Source organism: Salvelinus namaycush, chromosome 34 (genome assembly GCF_016432855.1).
Source record: "Salvelinus namaycush isolate Seneca chromosome 34, SaNama_1.0, whole genome shotgun sequence".
Lineage (NCBI taxonomy): Eukaryota > Metazoa > Chordata > Actinopteri > Salmoniformes > Salmonidae > Salvelinus > Salvelinus namaycush.
The window spans coordinates 22,433,620-22,452,005 of record NC_052340.1 but is presented as its reverse complement, the minus strand read 5'-3'; the positions used below and the strand labels follow the sequence as shown (position 1 = coordinate 22,452,005).

General features: G+C 46.3%; 3 protein-coding genes across 8 annotated transcripts in view; 1 reads left to right on the top strand and 2 right to left on the bottom strand.

Annotated features, from left to right (window-relative positions):
- The window catches only part of folr (folate receptor), a 5,313-nt gene extending 4,510 nt beyond the window's left edge, over positions 1-803 (bottom strand). Inside the window, exons 1-2 of the mRNA XM_038974176.1 lie at positions 637-803; positions 35-227 (exon numbers count right to left, since the gene is read on the bottom strand). Of these exons, the coding sequence (XP_038830104.1) occupies positions 35-163 (129 nt within the window). The 5' untranslated portion in view covers positions 164-227; positions 637-803. The remainder of the gene's footprint in view (positions 1-34; positions 228-636) is intronic.
- A 1,821-nt stretch (positions 804-2,624) lies between these two features.
- Positions 2,625-5,596, top strand: LOC120028586 (anaphase-promoting complex subunit 15). 6 transcript variants are annotated; one of them, XM_038973788.1, is made up of 5 exons: positions 2,625-2,702; positions 3,178-3,303; positions 3,410-3,469; positions 4,552-4,692; positions 4,820-5,596. In XM_038973788.1, the coding sequence occupies exons 2-5, from the start codon at positions 3,184-3,186 to the stop codon at positions 4,865-4,867; spliced, it is 369 nt and encodes a 122-aa protein (XP_038829716.1). In that variant the 5' UTR covers positions 2,625-2,702; positions 3,178-3,183; the 3' UTR covers positions 4,868-5,596. The 6 variants fall into 6 exon arrangements, with proteins under 6 accessions (XP_038829716.1, XP_038829719.1, XP_038829720.1 ...); XM_038973791.1 differs by having other exon boundaries at positions 2,627-2,702; positions 3,130-3,303; positions 4,555-4,692; XM_038973792.1 differs by having other exon boundaries at positions 2,627-2,702; positions 3,130-3,303; positions 4,552-4,683.
- A 201-nt stretch (positions 5,597-5,797) lies between these two features.
- Positions 5,798-18,000, bottom strand: tomt (transmembrane O-methyltransferase). The gene is made up of 4 exons (XM_038973540.1): positions 17,739-18,000; positions 17,379-17,575; positions 17,166-17,288; positions 5,798-5,995 (listed from the first exon to the last, which is right to left on the bottom strand). Exons 1-4 carry the CDS (start codon positions 17,998-18,000, stop codon positions 5,798-5,800), a joined length of 780 nt encoding a protein of 259 aa, XP_038829468.1.
- Between the last annotated feature and the right edge of the window lie 386 nt (positions 18,001-18,386).

Here is an 18,386-nt window from a genome sequence, read left to right as displayed (position 1 = left end):
TTGTTAATTTAAAGATTAATACACACACACACACCTGTTTATAGAGTTGTCCTTCGGCGCCAGGCTCTTTTTTGTGGTGTTTGGCATCCATACACATGTTGAGCTTTTCTAAAGACTGAGCCCGGCTGGCCAGGGATAGCAGCAGGACCAATACCCACCACATGTCTCTACAGCTGGGTCGGTGGAGGAGAGAACCCACGGATGCTAACTACACTTCTATCAACACACTGCATGGGTAAAGCAGACACACACACGCACACACACACACACACACACACACACACACACACACACACACACACACACACACACACACACACACACACACACACACACACACACACACACACACACACACACACACACACACACACACACACACGAACAGATGAACAACCCAGAAATCTGCTAAAAACACATTGAGAAAGATGTCTAACAGTTACCCGCTGGTCTATTACAGGAGGAACATTTTACTGTTGTATTAAACCTTTCCAGCACACACATTCTTCACAAAGCATAGTCATCTTTATAATCTATCAATTTACTGTAAATCTCACACTCTCTCAAATTAACCAACATCTAGAAGTATGATAAGCATGAGCCAATTAGAATAACACAACAATGGATTCACAATACCTTGTAAAATGTATTGGTGCAGGGTGTCCGGTTTCAATCACCTAAACGTGATTTTGAGTCCTTTGCAATGCAGAGTAGCTTTTGTAACCTCAGGTGTGTGTATGATCATATGTGTCTGTGGCTTGTGGGAAACTCCCTGACATGCAAGTAACTCCTACAATCACATGAGAATGGTCTCAACGGAGCAAAGTCTGCCTCTGTGTGTGTGTGTGTGTGTGTGTGTGTGGGGGGGGGGTATTGTGAGGTCTCCCTGCGAGGGAGATTTCACGTTATCTCAAGCCAAGGTCTCAGCCTTGTCACTGTAAGATTCCATCCACCAGTAGTTTATGCACTGATGGTGTGAAAATGGCAGCATGATCTGATAGATTACTGCAATAAAACTTCTAGAGACTTTTTTTCAATCATTCTTAAAGAAAACATGTCCTGTGACATATCTAACACAGGATGTTGCAGTTATCTGTCATAGTGTAACAGTGTTGCTTCCGTCCCTCTTCTCGCTCCCACCTGGGCTCGAACCTGGGACCCTTCTTCACATATCAGCAACTGCCTCCCACGAAGCACTGTTACCTATCGCTCCCCTTGCAGAGCAATGGAGACAACTACTTCAAGATCTCAGAGCAAGTGACGTTACCGATTGAAACACTATTAGCGCGCGCCACACTAATAGGCTGACCATACCGCTCGCATCGCGTGCACGAGCGTTGCAAAATAAATGTTGAAATCTATGTTATTCAATTATTGCGCCAACGAGCGTCTGCGTTGCCAAGGGATAAAATAGAAATCAGTTCTATTTCTGACACCGATCGCGCTGCAAGTCCTGCCTCTCCCATCTCCTCATTGGTTTATAGAAGCAGGTACCCACGTGCCATCTCCTCATTGGTTATACCCACGTGGGTGACTGAAAGACGAACGAGGTCAGTGCAATGCACCTAATTTATGAAAGTTGCCAATCACAATATAAAAAGTCAAGAGAAGAAAAAGCCTGGAAGGAAGAGAGGTGACTAGAAACGATTCGGTTGGCCGTTTCATGTGTGGATTAATTGGCGGAGTAGAGGACCTTGTGCATTTCAGGTAAAATAACAACTCATATTTATATCCAAGGACAAATTAGCTAGCAACAGCAAGCTAGCTAAATAGGACAAATTAGCTAGCAAGTGCAAGCTAACTAGCCATAAATGTTTAATGCTTTTCGACCTGTCCCCAAACTAATATAATTGGTTCAGAGTTTGTTTTGATCGTGTTTGGTGTGGGGGGACAAAATAGATTTATGCACGATGGCACTTGCGCGCAGCCGGTTTGGGTTCCGTGTTAGCCCTTGGCGACCGCTCGTTGGCGCGCGCGAGCGGTGTAGTCAGCCTGTAACAATAGCATACGTTTGTTTAGGATTATTGCTTGTTTAGGATTATTGCGTGGTTTTATAACTTTTATAATATGTGTAACTCCTCAGGTTTATGACAGCTGACTCAGAGGTCAGGGTATGCATAGTATGCAGCATAAAACTGTTATCACCAAGCCTCACATAAGATTTTCTAGACTGTTAATTAGTGAATGTGGAAATCACTGGTTTACTGCACCCAAAGGTCATGAGCTCATATTAAGTGTTTAACTTTATCATTTCATATGCATTTCAGGCAGAGTAATCATTTCAGGCAGGTTCCAATGTCCTTCAAAGTTACATTTGCATGAAGAAACTACCTATAACATATAGAGACAGGTGTAAAGTATATTTTCTATTCAAAATAAGTTCTGAAACTATTTTTTACAGTTTCACAGAGAGTAGCTACCCCTCAAGTGAAAGTTTAATGAAACTAAAGCGTTATACATAGCCTGCTTTACTAAGCCGAAACTTAAACTTTCTCGCAGTGTGGTCAAAGAGTATGATCATCCTTGCAGTTTATAATCTATATAGTATATAGTTCATACCATTGACAACGGTTCATAAAGCGGAATCTTTTTTAAATGATATGCCTACACGCCCGGAGCGTTTACAAACGAACACCGGTTTCCGGTCAGTTGAAATTTTGAAATTTATGTTTTGACAGCAAGACGGGATATCGGTTTTACAGGTAAGACGGTGAACATTTACAGTATTTTTATTATTGATTTAACGGTATAAGATAAGTTTCGTAACATAGCTAGCTAACATTATTGCAGTGTTAGCTACATGATCTATGTGCAGTGATAGCTAACTGGCTAACCTTAGCTACATTATGCAGGATGAAGAGTGTTCGCTAGCTAGTTAGTAAGACAGATCTGTAATAGCTAAAATCTGTAATACCATTTAAAGCATGCAAAACCTAAACCGTGCAGTACTTACAGTAACTAGCTATGTAGCTAACCTACCCAAGTTAGCAGATGTTAGCTAGCTATGTTGAAAACATTATCATGTTTTACAGCTATCTATCGCTAGCTACACTCCCCACTCAGTTTTTGGGGTCACTGAAACCAAAATCTGATCAGCTGTGTACTAATCTATCCAGGTCTGTTATCTAGGTGGGTGCTGATAACTATCCTGCCTCAGTGAAGTGTGTTTCCTCTCAGACAGAGATGTCCATGCTGTTTCCCTCGCTGTTTCCCCGGTTGACAGAGTCTCTGTGGTTCAACCTGGACCGGCCGTGTGTGGATGAGACAGAGCTACACCAACAGGAGCAACAGCACCAGACCTGGGTACACACACACACACCGAGAGAGAAAAGACAGAGCAACACTGGCAGGAGTCAAAGATCCAACCTGGGTTCTGACAAACACTGACCTCTCTCTCTCTCCCCCTTAGTTACAAAGCATCGCAGAGAAGGACAATAACCTGATGCCTATTGGGAAGCCAATCTTCGAGGTATCTGAGCTTTAAATAACATTTATTTTAGTCAGTCACTTGTATTTTCATCCAAAAGTTGACCCAAATGTATATGAGATGTGTATGGATTTTGACCAAGTGTCATGAGATATTACAAAGGGTGACTATGTTCACATTTTTATTTAACCTTTATTGAACCAGGGAAAAACCATTGAGACCAGGGTCACTTTCACAAGGGAGCCCTGTATATACAATTACATCAGACAAAATCTAATACAGTATAAGAAAGAAAAACAATTACATTCCTCAATAAGAAGGTCCCCAAACAATATTGTAAATTGCCAGAGAGGCACCAGTACATCCAATTGTAATGTATTTTGTAGTTGCTTCCATGTGGGGGGTGGAAAGGCATTACAATGCAATAAAATAGAGAAGTTAATGTTTGCATTTTGTGGTTATTCCTAACAGCTCCCAGATTAGGTAGAGTCATTAGGGCCAGAGGGAGGAAAAGCACACGCTTTAATTATACCATCCAAAGACAGAGGAGAGAACAGCACATACAAAACAAAACAGTAGTGTATGTGTTGCTCGCTAGCTCAAATTCAAACCAAGTTAAAGATGGTGATCCTAAACCCCCTACCCTGTGTGAACTTGGGCATGTTGATATGGTGGTGTGATACACAGAAAGGGGAGATTAGCAACTAGGTTTTAATATCTCATGACATTTCATTCCTCAAATTATACACAGTTTACAATTTTGTGTCAACGTTTGGATGAAAATAAGACATAGGTGTCCTTTAATTTATACCAATGCCAGAGTGCCTTGATGACAGCTTTGCACAAAGGGTGGCTACTTTGAAGAATCTGAAATATAAAATATATTTTGATTGAACACATTTTTGGTTACTACATGATTCCATATGTAACATTTCGTAGTTGTGATGTCTTTACTATTATTCTGCAATGTAGAAAATAGTAAAAATGAAGAAAAACCCTTGATTGAGTAGGTGTCCAAACTTTTGACTGGTACTGTATTTCTGTTGAGGGGTGTTTTTTTGTCATTTTCCATACTCACTCTGCGGTGTGTGTGGCTTTTGTTTGTGTTCTCTGTGGGTGTGTAGCAGACATTTGACGAGGAGGAAGAGGAGGAGGATGAGGATGAGGAAGATAGTGAAGAAGACTCTGAGGATGAAGAGGACATGCAGGACATAGATGAGATGAACGACTACAACGAGTCACCGGATGACGGCGAGGTCAACGAGGTCTAAAACACACACACACACACACAACCAGGGGTTAGGGGTCACGTCTGTGGAACAGTATCTAAGGGAAATACTAGAACCTCTTATACATTTCAGTCATCTCTCTGTCATGTTACTCAAACTGCAGGTGGACATGGAGGGAGCAGACCAAGACCAAGACCAGTGGATGATCTAGACCAGAGTAATCCTCGCTACTCTCTGATTTCCCCTTAGTAGCTCTCCAGCAGGATAGGTGCTCATCTACTCTTCCTGACAGTGTGTCTTGGCTGGTGAACTTTCCCTGCGGTTCACACCCACCATGGGAAACGACAGGGTGGTTTACTGCATGGAGAAAGTGCGTGTTCTCTCATTCAGTGTTCTACAGTTGCAATGTGTGAAGACTGAACTGTAAAAGTTTCTTCAGATAAGTGGTTTTGCAACATTAGGAAAAAGAAAGCAGCCTTCACCTCAACCCCCCTCTGCTAGTTTGTCCTCCACATCAGGTCGAGACAGTCAGACCCCTTGTTTAGACTACACACACACATTTAACTCAAGGATGTCTGAGTTCGAACTCACTCCCCTCTCTGGTACTCGTTATTCTGTTGGAGTGTGTACTTTGACACCTCCCCCAGTCATATGTCACATCTGAATGGGTTCTCTTAAACCAGCTGAATGTGCATAAACCACAGCCTGTACACTGCACTTGGGTAATCTGGTGTGTGTGTGTGTGTGTGGCCGTGTGTGGCTGTGTGTGTGTGTGTGTGGCCAACAGAAACCTGGAGAGTAAGAACACGTGCTATAGAATGTCAGTATTCAACAAGTTGTAAAAAGGAACTTAACAGATGCTCAGTTGTATGAAAAGTAAATCACTTCTTAATTTGTCAAGTTTCTTATGTAAATAAAGAAAAACAATGTGTACAGAGAATGTATGTAATGGATGTATTAATGCGACAGACAGACCTGTAAAACACACGAGAGACTATCAGAACGATATTCAACCAGCAGGGAGCACTGAGCAGAAGGCAGCAGGAGACTAGTAGGCTCAGAGAACAAAAGTAAGTTGCCCCCAACCTTAGTCTTGTATGTCTAAGTAATAGATGAGTGTGTCCATCACTATGCCCCCGCACTACTTGATCCCCTGGTAAACAAGTTCAGCCATCCCATCCCTGATGCCCTTGCTGTACTCTAGAGTGGCCCTGTGGATCTTCCACTCGTAGAGGCCACTCTTGCGGACGTGTCGGAGGAAGTTAGGAGCACCCGGAAATAGGACGTTGTCAGCAAGCACTACAGAGCCTTTTCCCAGCAGACCAGAGCCCTCCAGAGCCTGCAGACCACAATACAGGTGGAGGGTTACGAGGGGAGTTATAGAGACGAGGGTTAAGAGGTGAGTTATAAATCAAATCAAATGTTATTAGTCACATGCGCCGAATACAACAGGTGTAGACCTTAGAGTGAAATGCTTACTTAAGAGCCCCTAACCAACAATGCAGTTTAAAAAATACAGATGAGAATAAGAAATAAAAGTAACAAGTAATTAAAGAGCAGCAGTAAAATAACAATAATGAGACTATATACAAGGGAGTACTGGTACAGAGTCAATGTGAGGGGACACTGGTTAGTTGAGGTATATGTACATGTAGGTAGAGTTATTAAAGTGACTGCATAGATGATAACAACAGAGTAGCAGCGGTGTAAAAGAGGGAGGGGGGGGGGAGTATGGAAATAGTCTGGGTAGCCATTTTATTAGGTGTTCAGGAGTCCTATGGCTTGGGGGTAGAAGCTGTTTAGAAGCCTCTTGGACCTAGACATGGCGCTCTGGTACCACTTGCCGTGCGGTAGCAGAGAGAACAGTCTATGACAAGGGTGGCTGGAGTCTGACAATTTTTAGGGCCTTCCTCTGACACCGCCTGGTTTAGAGGTCCTGGATGGCAGGAAGCTTGGCCCCAGTGATGTACTGGGCCGTTCGCACTACCCTCTGTAGTGCCTTGCGGTTGGAGGCCAAGCGGTTGCCATACCAGGCAGTGATGCAATCAAATCAAATTTTATTTGTCACATGCAGATGTTAATGCGAGTGTAGCGAAATGCTTGTGCTTCTAGTTCCGACAATGCAGTAATAACCAACAAGTAATCTAACCTAACAATTCCACAACTACTACCTTATACACACAAGTGTAAAGGGATAAAGAATATGTACATAAAGATATATGAATGAGTGATGGTACAGAACGGCATAGGCAAGATGCAGTAGATGGTATAGTGTACAGTCTATACATATGAGATGAGTAATGTAGGGTATGTAAACAAAGTGGCATAGTTTAAAGTGGCTAGTGATACATGTATTACATAAAGATGGCAAGATGCAGTAGATGATATAGAGTACAGTATATACATATACATATGAGATGAGTAATGTAGGGTATGTAAACATTATATTAAGTGGCATTGTTTAAAGTGGCTAGTGATACATTTTTACATAATTTCCATCAATTCCCATTATTAAAGTGGCTGGAGTTGAGTCAGTATGTTGGCAGCGGCCACTAAATGTTAGTGGTGGCTGTTTAACAGTCTGATGGCCTTGAGATAGAAGATGTTTTTCAGTCTCTCTGTCCCTGCTTTGAGGCACCTGTACTGACCTCACCTTCTGGATGATAGCGAGGTGAACAGGCAGTGGCTCGGGTGGTTGTTGTCCTTGATGATCTTTATGGCCTTCCTGTGACATCGGGTGGTGTAGGTGTCCTGGAGGGCAGGTAGTTTGCCCCCGGTGATGCGTTGTGCAGACCTCACTACCCTCTGGAGAGCCGTACGGTTGTGGGCGGAGCAGTTGCCGTACTAGGCGGTGATACAGCCCGACAGGATGCTCTCGATTGTGCATCTGTAGAAGTTTGTGAGTGCTTTTGGTGACAAGCCGAATTTCTTCAGCCTCCTGAGGTTGAAGAGGCGCTGCTGCGCCTTCTTCACAACGCTGTCTGTGTGGGTGGACCAATTCAGTTTGTCCGTGATGTGTACACCGAGGAACTTAAAACTTTCCACCTTCTCCACTACTGTCCCGTCGATGTGGATAGGGGGGGTGCTCCCTCTGCTGTTTCCTGAAGTCCACAATCATCTCCTTTGTTTTGTTGACGTTGAGTGTGAGGTTATTTTCCTGACACCACACTCCGAGGGCCCTCACCTCCTCCCTGTAGGCCGTCTCGTCATTGTTGGTAATCAAGCCTACCACTGTAGTGTCGTCCGCAAACTTGATGATTGAGTTGGAGGCGTGCATGGCCACGCAGTCGTGGGTGAACAGGGAGTACAGGAGAGGGCTCAGAACGCACCCTTGTGGGGCCCCAGTGTTGAGGATCAGCGGGGTGGAGATGTTGTTACCTACCCTCACCACCTGGGGGCGGCCCGTCAGGAAGTCCAGGACCCAGTTGCACAGGGCGGGGTCGAGACCCAGGGTCTCGAGCTTGATGACGAGTTTGGAGGGTACTATGGTGTTAAATGCTGAGCTGTAGTCGATGAACAGCATTCTCACATAGGTATTCCTCTTGTCCAGATGGGTTAGGGCAGTGTGCAGTGTGGTTGCGATAGCGTCGTCTGTGGACCTATTGGGTCGGTAAGCAAATTGGAGTGGGTCTAGGGTGTCAGGTAGGGTGGAGGTGATATGGTCCTTGACTAGTCTCTCAAAGCACTTCATGATGACGGAAGTGAGTGCTACGGGGCGGTAGTCGTTTAGCTCAGTTACCTTAGCTTTCTTGGGAACAGGAACAATGGTGGCCCTCTTGAAGCATGTGGGAACAGCAGACTGGGATAAGGATTGATTGAATATGTCCTTAAACACACCAGCCAGCTGGTCTGCGCATGCTCTGAGGACGCGGCTGGGAATGTAGTCTGGGCCTGCAGCCTTGCGAGGGTTAACACGTTTAAATGTTTTACTCACCTCGGCTGCAGTGGAGGAGAGCACGCAGGTTTTGGTAGCGGGCCGTGTCAGTGGCACTGTATTGTCCTCAAAGCGAGCAAAAAAGTTATTTAGTCTGTCTGGGAGCAAGACATCCTGGTCCGCGACGGGGCTGGTTTTCTTTTTGTAATTCGTGATTGACTGTAGACCCTGCCACATACCTCTTGTGTCTGAGCTGTTGAATTGCGACTCTACTTTGTCTCTATACTGGGACTTAGCTTGTTTGATTGCCTTGCGGAGGGAATAGCTACACTGTTTGTATTCGGTCATGTTTCCGGTCACCTTGCCCTGGTTAAAAGCAGTGGTTCGCGCTTTCAGTTTCACGCGAATGCTGCCATCAATCCACGGTTTCTGGTTTGGGAATGTTTTAATCGTTGCTGTGGGTACGACATCGTCAATGCACTCTCTAATGAACTCGCTCACCGAATCAGCGTATTCGTCAATGTTGTTGTTGGACGTAATGCGGAACATATCCCAATCCACGTGATCGAAGCACTCGAAGCGTGGAATCAGATTGGTCGGACCAGCGTTGAACAGACCTGAGCGCGGGAGCTTGCTGTTTTAGTTTCTGTTTGTAGGCTGGAAGCAACAAAATGGAGTCGTGGTCATCTTTTCCGAAAGGAGGGCGGGGGAGGGCCTTATATGCGTCGCGGAAGTTAGTATAACAATGATCCAAGGTTTTACCAGCCCTGGTAGCACAATCGATATGCTGATAGAATTTAGGGAGTTTTGTTTTCAGATTAACCAGTCAGGATGTTCTAGATGGTACAGCTGTAAAAACATTTGAGGATCTGAGGACCCATGCCAAATCTTTTTAGTCTCCTGAGGGGGAACAGGCTTTGTCGTGCCCTCTTCACGACTGTCTTGGTGTGCTTGGACCATGTTAGTTTGTTGGTGATGTGGACACCAAGGTACTTGAAGCTCTCAACCTGTTCCACTGCAGCCCCGTCGATGTGAATGGGGGCGTGCTCGGTCTTCTTTTTCCTGTAGTCCACAATCATCTCCTTTGTCTTGATCACGTTGAGGGAGAAGTTGTTGTCCTGGCACCACACGGCCAGGTCTCTGACCTCCTCCCTATAGGCTATCTCATCGTTGTCAGTGATCAGGCCTACCACTGTTGTGTTATTGGCAAACTTATTGATGGTGTTGGAGTCGTGCCAGGCCTTGCAGTCATGAGTGAACAGGGAGTACAGGAGACGACTGAGCACACACATGTTGGTATTACAGACTCGGACAGGGAGTGGTTGAAAATGTCAATGAAGAAACTTGCCAGTTTGTCAGCGTATGCTCGCAGTACACGTCCTGGCCTTGTGAATGTTTACCTGTTTAAGAGTCTTACTCATATCGGCTGCGGAGAGCGTGATCACAGTCTTCCAGAACAGCTGGTGCTCTCATGCATGTTTCATAGTTATTTGCCTCAAAGCGAGCATAGAAGTAGTTTAGCTCGTCTGGTAGGCTCGTATCACTGGGCAGCTCTCGGCTGTGCTTCCCTTTGTCGTCTGTAATGGTTTGCAAGCCCTGCCACATTCGACGAGCGTCAGAGCCGGTGTAGTACGATTCGATCTTAGTCCTGTATTGACGCTTTGCCTGTTTGATGGCTTGTCGGAGGGCATAGCGGGATTTCTTATCAGCTTCAGGGTCAGAGTCAAGCTCCTTCAAAGCGGCAGCTCTACCCTTTAGCTCAGTGCGGATGTTGCCTGTAATCCATGGCTTCTGGTTGGGGTATTTACATACGTACGGTCACTGTAGGGACAATTATCATTGATGCACTTATTGATGAAGCCAATGACTGATGTGGTATACTCCTCAATGCCATCGGAGGAATCCCCAACCATATTCCAGTCTGTAGCAAAACAGTCCTGTAGCTTAGCATCTGCTTCATCTGACCACTTTTTTTTATTGATCTAGTCACTGGTGCTTCCTGCTTTAATTTTTGCTTGTAAGCCGGAATCAGGAGGATAGAATTATGGTCAGATTTGCCAAATGGAGGGCGAGGGAAAGCTTTGTATGCATCTCTGTGTGGAGTAAAGGTGGTCCAGAGTTTCTTTCCTCTGGTTGTACATTTAACATGCGGATAGAAATTTGGTAAAACAAATTTAAGTTTCCCTGCATTCAAGTCCCCGGGGATACTAGGAGTGCCGCCTCTGGGTGAGCGTTTTCTTGTTTGCTTATGGCGGAATACAGCTCATTCAATGCTGTCTTAGTGCCAGCCTCTGACTGTTGTGCCATGTAGACAGCTACGAAAAATACAGATAAACTCTCTAGGTAGGTAGTGTGGTCTATAGTTTATCATGAGATACTCTACCTCAGGCGAGCAATAGCTTGAGACTTCCTTAGATATCGTGCACCAGCTGTTATTTACAAAAATACATAGCCCGCCTTCCCTTGTCTTACCAGACGCCGCTGTTCTATCCTGCCGGTGCAGCGTATAGCCAGCCAGCTGTATGTTGATAGTGTCGTCGTCTCCGTGAAGCATCAGATATTACAGTTTTGAATGTCTCATGGGTAGTTTAATGTTCCGCGTAGGTCATCTATTTTATTGTCCAAAGATTGCACGTTTGCTAGCAGAATGGAAGGAAGTGGGGGTTTATTTGATCGCCTACGAATTCTCAGAAGGCAGTCCGCCCTCCGGACCCTCTTCTCTGCCGCCTGTTCCTGAAAAAGTATATCGTTCGCGTCGGCCTCGTCAGACTCGTTAAAGGAAAAAAAGGATTCTGCCAGTCCGTGGTGAGTAATCGCAGTTATCGTTATTCATAAGAGATGGTAGCGGCAACATTATGTACAAAATAAGTTACAAACAACACAAATAAACAAACAAAAACACAATCGGTTGGAGGCACGTAAAACGTCTGCCTTCTCCGATGCCAACTATAGAGGTGAGGGTTAGGAGGGAAGTTATAGTGGGGAGGGTTAGGAAGAAAATTACAGAGGGGAGGGTTAGGAGGGGAGTTAGAGGTGAGGGTTTGGAGGGGAGTTATAGAGGGGAGGGTTAGTTGGGAAGTTATAGAAGGTTAGGAGGGGAGTTACAGAGGTGAGGGTTAGGAGGGAAGTTATAGAGGGGAGGGTTAGGAAGAAAATTACAGAGGGGAGGGTTAGGAGGGGAGTTATAGAGGTTAGGGTTAGGTGGGGGGTGAGGGTTAGGTGGGAAGTTAGAGATGAGGGTTAGTAGGGAAGTTAGAGGTGAGGGTTAGGAAGGGAAGTTATAGAGATGAGGGTTAGTAGGGAAGTTAGAGGTGAGGGTTAGGTGGGAGGTGAGGGTTTGGAGGGGAGTTATAGAGGGGAGGGTTAGTTGGGAAGTTATAGAAGGTTAGGAGGGGAGTTACAGAGGTGAGGGTTAGGAGGGAAGTTATAGAGGGGAGGGTTAGGTGGGAGGTGAGGGTTAGGTGGGAAGTTATAGAGATGAGGGTTAGGAGGGGAGTTGGAGGGAAGTTATAGAGGTGAGGGTTTGGAGGGGAGTTGGAGGGAAGTTATAGAGGTGAGGGTTTGGAGGGGAGTTATAAGAGGTGAGGGTTAGGAGGTGAGGGTTAGTAGGGAAGTTATAGAGGTGATGGTTAGGAGGTGAGGGTTAGTAGGGAAGTTATAGAGGTGAGGGTTTGGAGGGGAGTTATAAGAGGTGAGGGTTAGGAGGGGAGGGTTAGGTGGGAGGTGAGGGTTATGTGGGAAGTTATAGAGGTGAGGGTTGGGAAGGGAGTTATAGAGGGGAGTTAGAGGGGAGGGTTAGGTGGGAAGTTTTTGAGGGGAGTTAGAGGGGAAGTTATAGAGGGTTAGGAGGGAAGTTATAGAGGTGATGGTTAGGAGGTGAGGGTTAGTAGGGAAGTTATAGAGGTGAGGGTTAGTAGGGAAGTTATAGAGGGGAGGGTTAGTTGGGAAGTTATAGAAGGTTAGGAGGGGAGTTACAGAGGTGAGGGTTAGGAGGGGAGTTTTAGAGGGGGATAAAGAAGACCAGGTCAACATTCAGACGGATTACCAGGGCGCTGACCAACTGTCAAGTGTCTTCACTGACATTTTCAACCTCTCCCTGACCGAGTCTGTAATACCTACATGTTTCAAGCAGACCACCATAGTCCCTGTGCCCAAGAACACCAAAGTAACCTGTCTAAATGACTACCGCCCTGTAGTACTCACGTCTGTAGCCACAAAGTGTTTTGAAATGCTGGTCATGAGTCACATCATCCCAGAAACCCTAGAACCACCACAATTCACATACCGCCCCAACAGATCCACAGATGACGCAATCTCCATTGCCCTCCACACTGCCCTCTACCACCCGGATAAGAGGAACAGCTATGTGAGAATGCTGTTCATTGACTTCAGCTCAGCGTTCAATACCATAGTGCCCTCAAAGCTCATCACTAAGCTCAGGACCCTGGGACTAAACACCTCCCTCTGCAACTGGATTTTGGACTTCCTGATGGGCCGCACCCAGGTGGTAAGGGTAGGTAACAACACATCCGCAACGCTGATCCTCAACATGGGGGCCCCTCAGGGGTGCGTGCTCAGTCTGTACTCATGTACTCCCTGTTTACCCACGACTGCATGGCCACACACTACTCCAACACCATCATTAAGTTTGTCGATTAAAACGGTGGTAGGCCTGATGACCGACAACGATGAGACATTCTACAGGGAGGAAGTCAGTGATCTGGCAGTGTGGTTCCAGGACAACAACCTTTCCCACAATGTCAGCAAGACAAAGGAACTGATCGTGGACTACAGGAAAAGGGGGAGCGAGCCCCCATTCACATCGACAGGGCTGTAGTGGAGCGGGTCGAGAGCTTCAGGTTCCTCTGCGTCATTAATAACAGCTACTTCCAAGCCATTAGACTGCTAAACAGTTAATCCAATGACTACCCGGACTATATGCATTGACCCCCTTTTTTACGTTGCTGCTACTCGCTGTTTATTATCTATGCATAATCACTTTAACTCTACCTACATGTACATATTACCTCAATTACCTCAACTAACCTGTACCCCCGCACAATGACTCGGTACTGGTACCCCTGTCCGTACCCTCTATTGTAATTGTATTGTTACTTATTGTGTTACTTTTGAGCAAATATTTTTTACTTACAATTTTTTATTCTGCATTGTTGGTTAAGGGCTTGTAACTAAGCATTTCACAGTAACGTCTACACCTGTTGTATTCGGGGGATGGGACATATTCAATTTGAAGTGTTATATCAGGGGTGTCAAACTCATTCTATGAAGGGCCAAGTGTCTGCTGATTTTTGTTTTTTCCTTACTAATTAGTGATCTTAATTCATTAATCAAGTAGAAGGGAGGAGCTAAAACCCGCAGACACTTGGCCCTCCGTGGAATGAGTTCGACACATGTTACATCATTCCTGTATCCACATCACAGTGAGCTGTTACTGAAGCAACGGCTCCTCCTGGTGTCCACACAAAACACCATACAAAACAATCATATACTTCATGACCAAAAGTATGTGGACACCTGCTCGTCAAACTTGTCATTCCAAAATCATGGGCATTCATGTGGAGTTGGTCCCCCCTTTGCTGCAATAACAGCCTCCACTTTTCTGGAAAAGCTTTCCACTAAATGTTGGAACATTGCTGCGGGGACTTGCTTCCATTCAGCCACAAGAGCATTAGTGAGGTCGGGCACTGATGTTGGGCGATTAGGCCTGGCTCGCAGTCGGCGTTCCAATTCATCTCAAAGGTGTTCGATGGGGTTGAGGTCAAGGCTCTGTGCAGGCCAGTCAAGTTCTTCCACACCAATCTCGACAAACCATTTCTTTATGGACCTCGCTTTGTGCACAGGGGAGTTGTCATGCTGAACCAGGAAAGGACATTCCACAAACTGTTGCCACAAAGTTGGAAGCACAGAATGGTCTAGAATGTCATCGTAAGCTGTAGCGTTACGATTTCCCTTTAATGAAACTCACGTCGGCTAACTCCGTAGCGTAAGACCTTTAAACAGGTCAACATACACAAGGCTGCGGGGCCAGACGGATTACCAGGACGTGTGCTCCGGGCATGTGTTGACCAACTGGCAAGTGTCTTCACTGACATTTTCAACATGTCCCTGATTGAGTCTGTAATACCAACATGTTTCAAGCAGACCACCATAGTCCCTGTGCCCAAGAACACAAAGGAAACCTGCCTAAATGACTACAGACCCGTAGCACTCACGTCCGTAGCCATGAAGTGCTTTGAAAGACTGGTAATGGCTCACATCAACACCATTATCCCAGAAACCCTAGACCCACTCCAATTTGCATACCGCCCAAACAGATCCACAGATGATGCAATCTCTATTGCACCCCACGGTAGGTAGCAACACATCTGCCACGCTGATCCTCAACACTGGAGCCCCCCAGGGGTGAGTGCTCAGTCCCCTCCTGTACTCCCTGTTCACCCATGACTGCATGGCCAGGCACGACTCCAACACCATTAAGTTTGCAGACGACACAACAGTGGTAGGCCTGATCACCGACAACGATGAGACATCCTATAGGCAGGAGGTCAGAGACCTGGCCGGGTGGTGCCAGAATAACAACCTATCCCTCAACGTAACCAAGACTAAGGAGATGATTGTGGACTACATGAAAAGGAGGACCGAGCACGCCCCCATTCTCATCGACGAGGCTGTAGTGGAGCAGGTTGAGAGCTTCAAGTTCCTTGGTGTCCACATCACCAACAAACTAGAATGGTCCAACACACCAAGGCAGTCGTGAAGAGGGCACAAAGACAGTCGTGAAGAGGGCATGACAAAGCCTATTCCCCCTCAGGAAACTAAAAAGATTTGGCATGGGTCCTGAGATCCTCAAAAGGTTCTACAGCTGCAACATCGAGAGCATCCTGACTGGTTGCATCACTGCCTGGTAAGGCAATTGCTCGGCCTCTGACCGCAAGGCACTACAGAGGGTAGTGAGTACGGCCCAGTACATCACTGGGGCTAAGCTGCCTGCCATCCAGGACCTCTACACCAGGCGGTGTCAGAGGATGGCCCTAAAAATTGTCAAAGACCCCAGCCACCCCAGTCATAGACTGTTCTCTCTACTACCGCATGGCAAGCGGTACCGGAGTGCCAAGTCTAGGACAAAAAGGCTTCTCAACAGTTTTTACCCCAAGCCATAAGACTCCTGAACAGGTAATCAAATGGCTACCCGGACTATTTGCACTGTGTGCCCCCCCCCCCCCCCCCCCCCCAAACCCTCTTTTACACTGCTTCTACTCTCTGTTTATCATATATGCACAGTCACTTTAACTATACATTCATGTACATATGTACATACTACCTCAATTGGCCCGACCAACCGGTGCTCCCGCACATTGGCTAACCGGGCTATCTGCATTGTGTCCCGCCACCCTCTTTTACGCTACTGCTACTCTCTGTTCATCATATATGCAGTGACTTTAATCATATCTACATGTACATACTACCTCAATCAGCCTGACTAACCGGTGTCTGTATGTAGCCAAGCTACTGTTTTTCACTGTCTTTTTACTGTTGTTTTAATTTCTTTACTTACCTATTGTTCACCTAATACCTTTTTTTGCACTATTGGTTAGAGCCTGTAAGTAAGCATTTCACTAAGGTCTACACACCTGTTGTATTCGGCGCACGTGACAAATAAACTGATTTGATTTGAGGGGCCTTGCCGGAACCATGAAAAACAGCCCCAGACCATTATTCCTCCTCCACCAAACTTTACAGTTGGCACTATATATTGGGGCAGGTAGCGTTCTCATTGCATCCGCCAAACCCAGATTCGTCCGTCGGACTGCCAGATGGTGAAGAGTGATTCATCACTCCAGAGAACGTGTTTCCATGGCTCTGGAGTCCAATGGCGGCGAGCTTTACACCACTCCAGCCGACGCTTGGCATTGCGCATGGTGATCTTAGGCTTGTGTGCAGCTGCTCAGCCATGGAAACCCATGTCATGAAGCTCCCAACAAACAGTTATTGTGCTGACGTTGCTTCCAGAGGCAGTTTGGAACTCGGTAGTGAGTGTTTTTACACGCTACCACTTCGTGGCTGAGCTGTTGTTGCTCCTATAAGTTTCCGCTTCACAATAACAGTACTTCCAGTTGACCGGGGCAGCTCTAACAGGGCAGAAATTTGACAAACTAACTTGTTGGAAAGGTGCACCCTATGACAGTGTCACCTTGAAAGTCACTGAGCTCTTCAGTTAAGCCATTCTACTGCCAATGTTTGTCTATGGAGAATGCATGGCTGTATGCTCGGTTTTATACACCTGTCAGCAACGGGTGTGGCTGAAATAGCCGAATCCACTAAATTGAAGGGGTGTCCACATACGTTTGTATATATAGTGTACAACACGTGTCAAACTCATTCCACAGATGGCCGAGTGGCTGTGGGGTTTTTGCTCCACCCTTGTACTTGATTGGTGAATTAAGGTCACTAACTCCCCTCACCTGAATGTCTAGGTCTTAATTGAAAGGAAAAAACTGAACCTGCAGACACTTGGCCCTCCATGGAATGAGTTTGACACCCCTGATTTACATAGACAGGAACATCAACATAAAAACAGACTTGAGGTCATGGGGGTTATGGGTGAATTAGCTACCTGCAAGTCAGGACGGTAACATTTTTTCCAGTGGTCCATGAACACAAAGTCCAACAGCTCCAGACCGTAGTCTGCCCGCAACCTTGGGATTACCTCATCTGACGGACTCACTATCAGCTCCACCTGGGGGGGGGGGACCAGATTTGATCTCACTGGGTCTGTTTGTCTTTGTGTTTTACTCTCTCACCGTGTGTGTGTGCGCTCTGCTCTCACCGTGTCATCGTCGAAGCCCGCCAGCCGTATGATCTTCTCTGCTATCGCAGCGTTTCTCGCGTCCATTTCCACACTGTAGAGTCTGGCACCCAGGGGCAGTGCCCGGGCGATACGCACTGTGCTGTACCCACAGTGAGAACCTAGCTCCAGCACGGTCAGAGGGCAGTGCTCGGAAAGCATCCGGTCCATTATCTTACCTGCACACACAGACAGACACATTGGTGTGGTCAGCCAGGTAGGCAGATGAGAGAGAGAGAACAGAATATGAGAATTGGGAGGGTTGTGGTCAGTCAGGTAGGCAGATGAGATTACAGAATATGAGAATTGAGGGGAGGGTTGTGGTCAGTCAGGTGGGGTCACCTTTTTTGGGGCCGATGTTGCTGATGAACTCCACCTTGTTGCACCAGAGGTCAAAGGTTTCCAGGATACTTTCTGGGTCGCCGGGGATGGCGTGGGTCAGAACGTACTGGAAGGCCCTCTCCTCCCTGCTCAGCCCCGTCTTACAGTCATACCACATCCTGACCAACACCGCCCGGTAGAACAGCACAAAGTAGTAGCGGTAACGAATGATGAAAGTCAACACCAGGGGAAGGAAGGCCAACGCTATAGCACCAGACACCATGGTACTGCTGCAAGGAATAGCACACAGACACAATGAGAGTGGTACACAGACATATAGCTAGGTACACACACAGACACAATGAGAGTGGTACACAGACATATAGCTAGGTACACACACAGACACAATGAGAGTGGTACACACACAGACACAATGAGAGTGGTACACACACAGACAGCTAGGTACACACACAGACACAATGAGAGTGGTACACAGACAGACACAATGAGAGTGGTACACACACAGACACAATGAGAGTGGTACACACACAGACACAATGAGAGTGGTACACACACAGACACAATGAGAGTGGTACACACACAGACACAATGAGAGTGGTACACACACAGACAGCTAGGTACACACACAGACACAATGAGAGTGGTACA

Excerpts from the sequence above, each read along its gene's own strand:
- LOC120028586 (XM_038973788.1), top strand. The coding sequence starts at position 3,184 with ATGTCCATGCTGTTTCCCTCGCTGTTTCCCCGGTTGACAGAGTCTCTG. Across the intron at positions 3,470-4,551 it reads TTGGGAAGCCAATCTTCGAG|CAGACATTTGACGAGGAGGA; the intron begins GTATCTGAGCTT and ends GTGGGTGTGTAG. Across the intron at positions 4,693-4,819 it reads ATGACGGCGAGGTCAACGAG|GTGGACATGGAGGGAGCAGA; the intron begins GTCTAAAACACA and ends CTCAAACTGCAG.
- tomt (XM_038973540.1), bottom strand. The coding sequence starts at position 18,000 with ATGGTGTCTGGTGCTATAGCGTTGGCCTTCCTTCCCCTGGTGTTGACT. Across the intron at positions 17,576-17,738 it reads CAACATCGGCCCCAAAAAAG|GTAAGATAATGGACCGGATG; the intron begins GTGACCCCACCT and ends CTGTGTGTGCAG. Across the intron at positions 17,289-17,378 it reads CGGGCTTCGACGATGACACG|GTGGAGCTGATAGTGAGTCC; the intron begins GTGAGAGCAGAG and ends CCCCCCCCCCAG.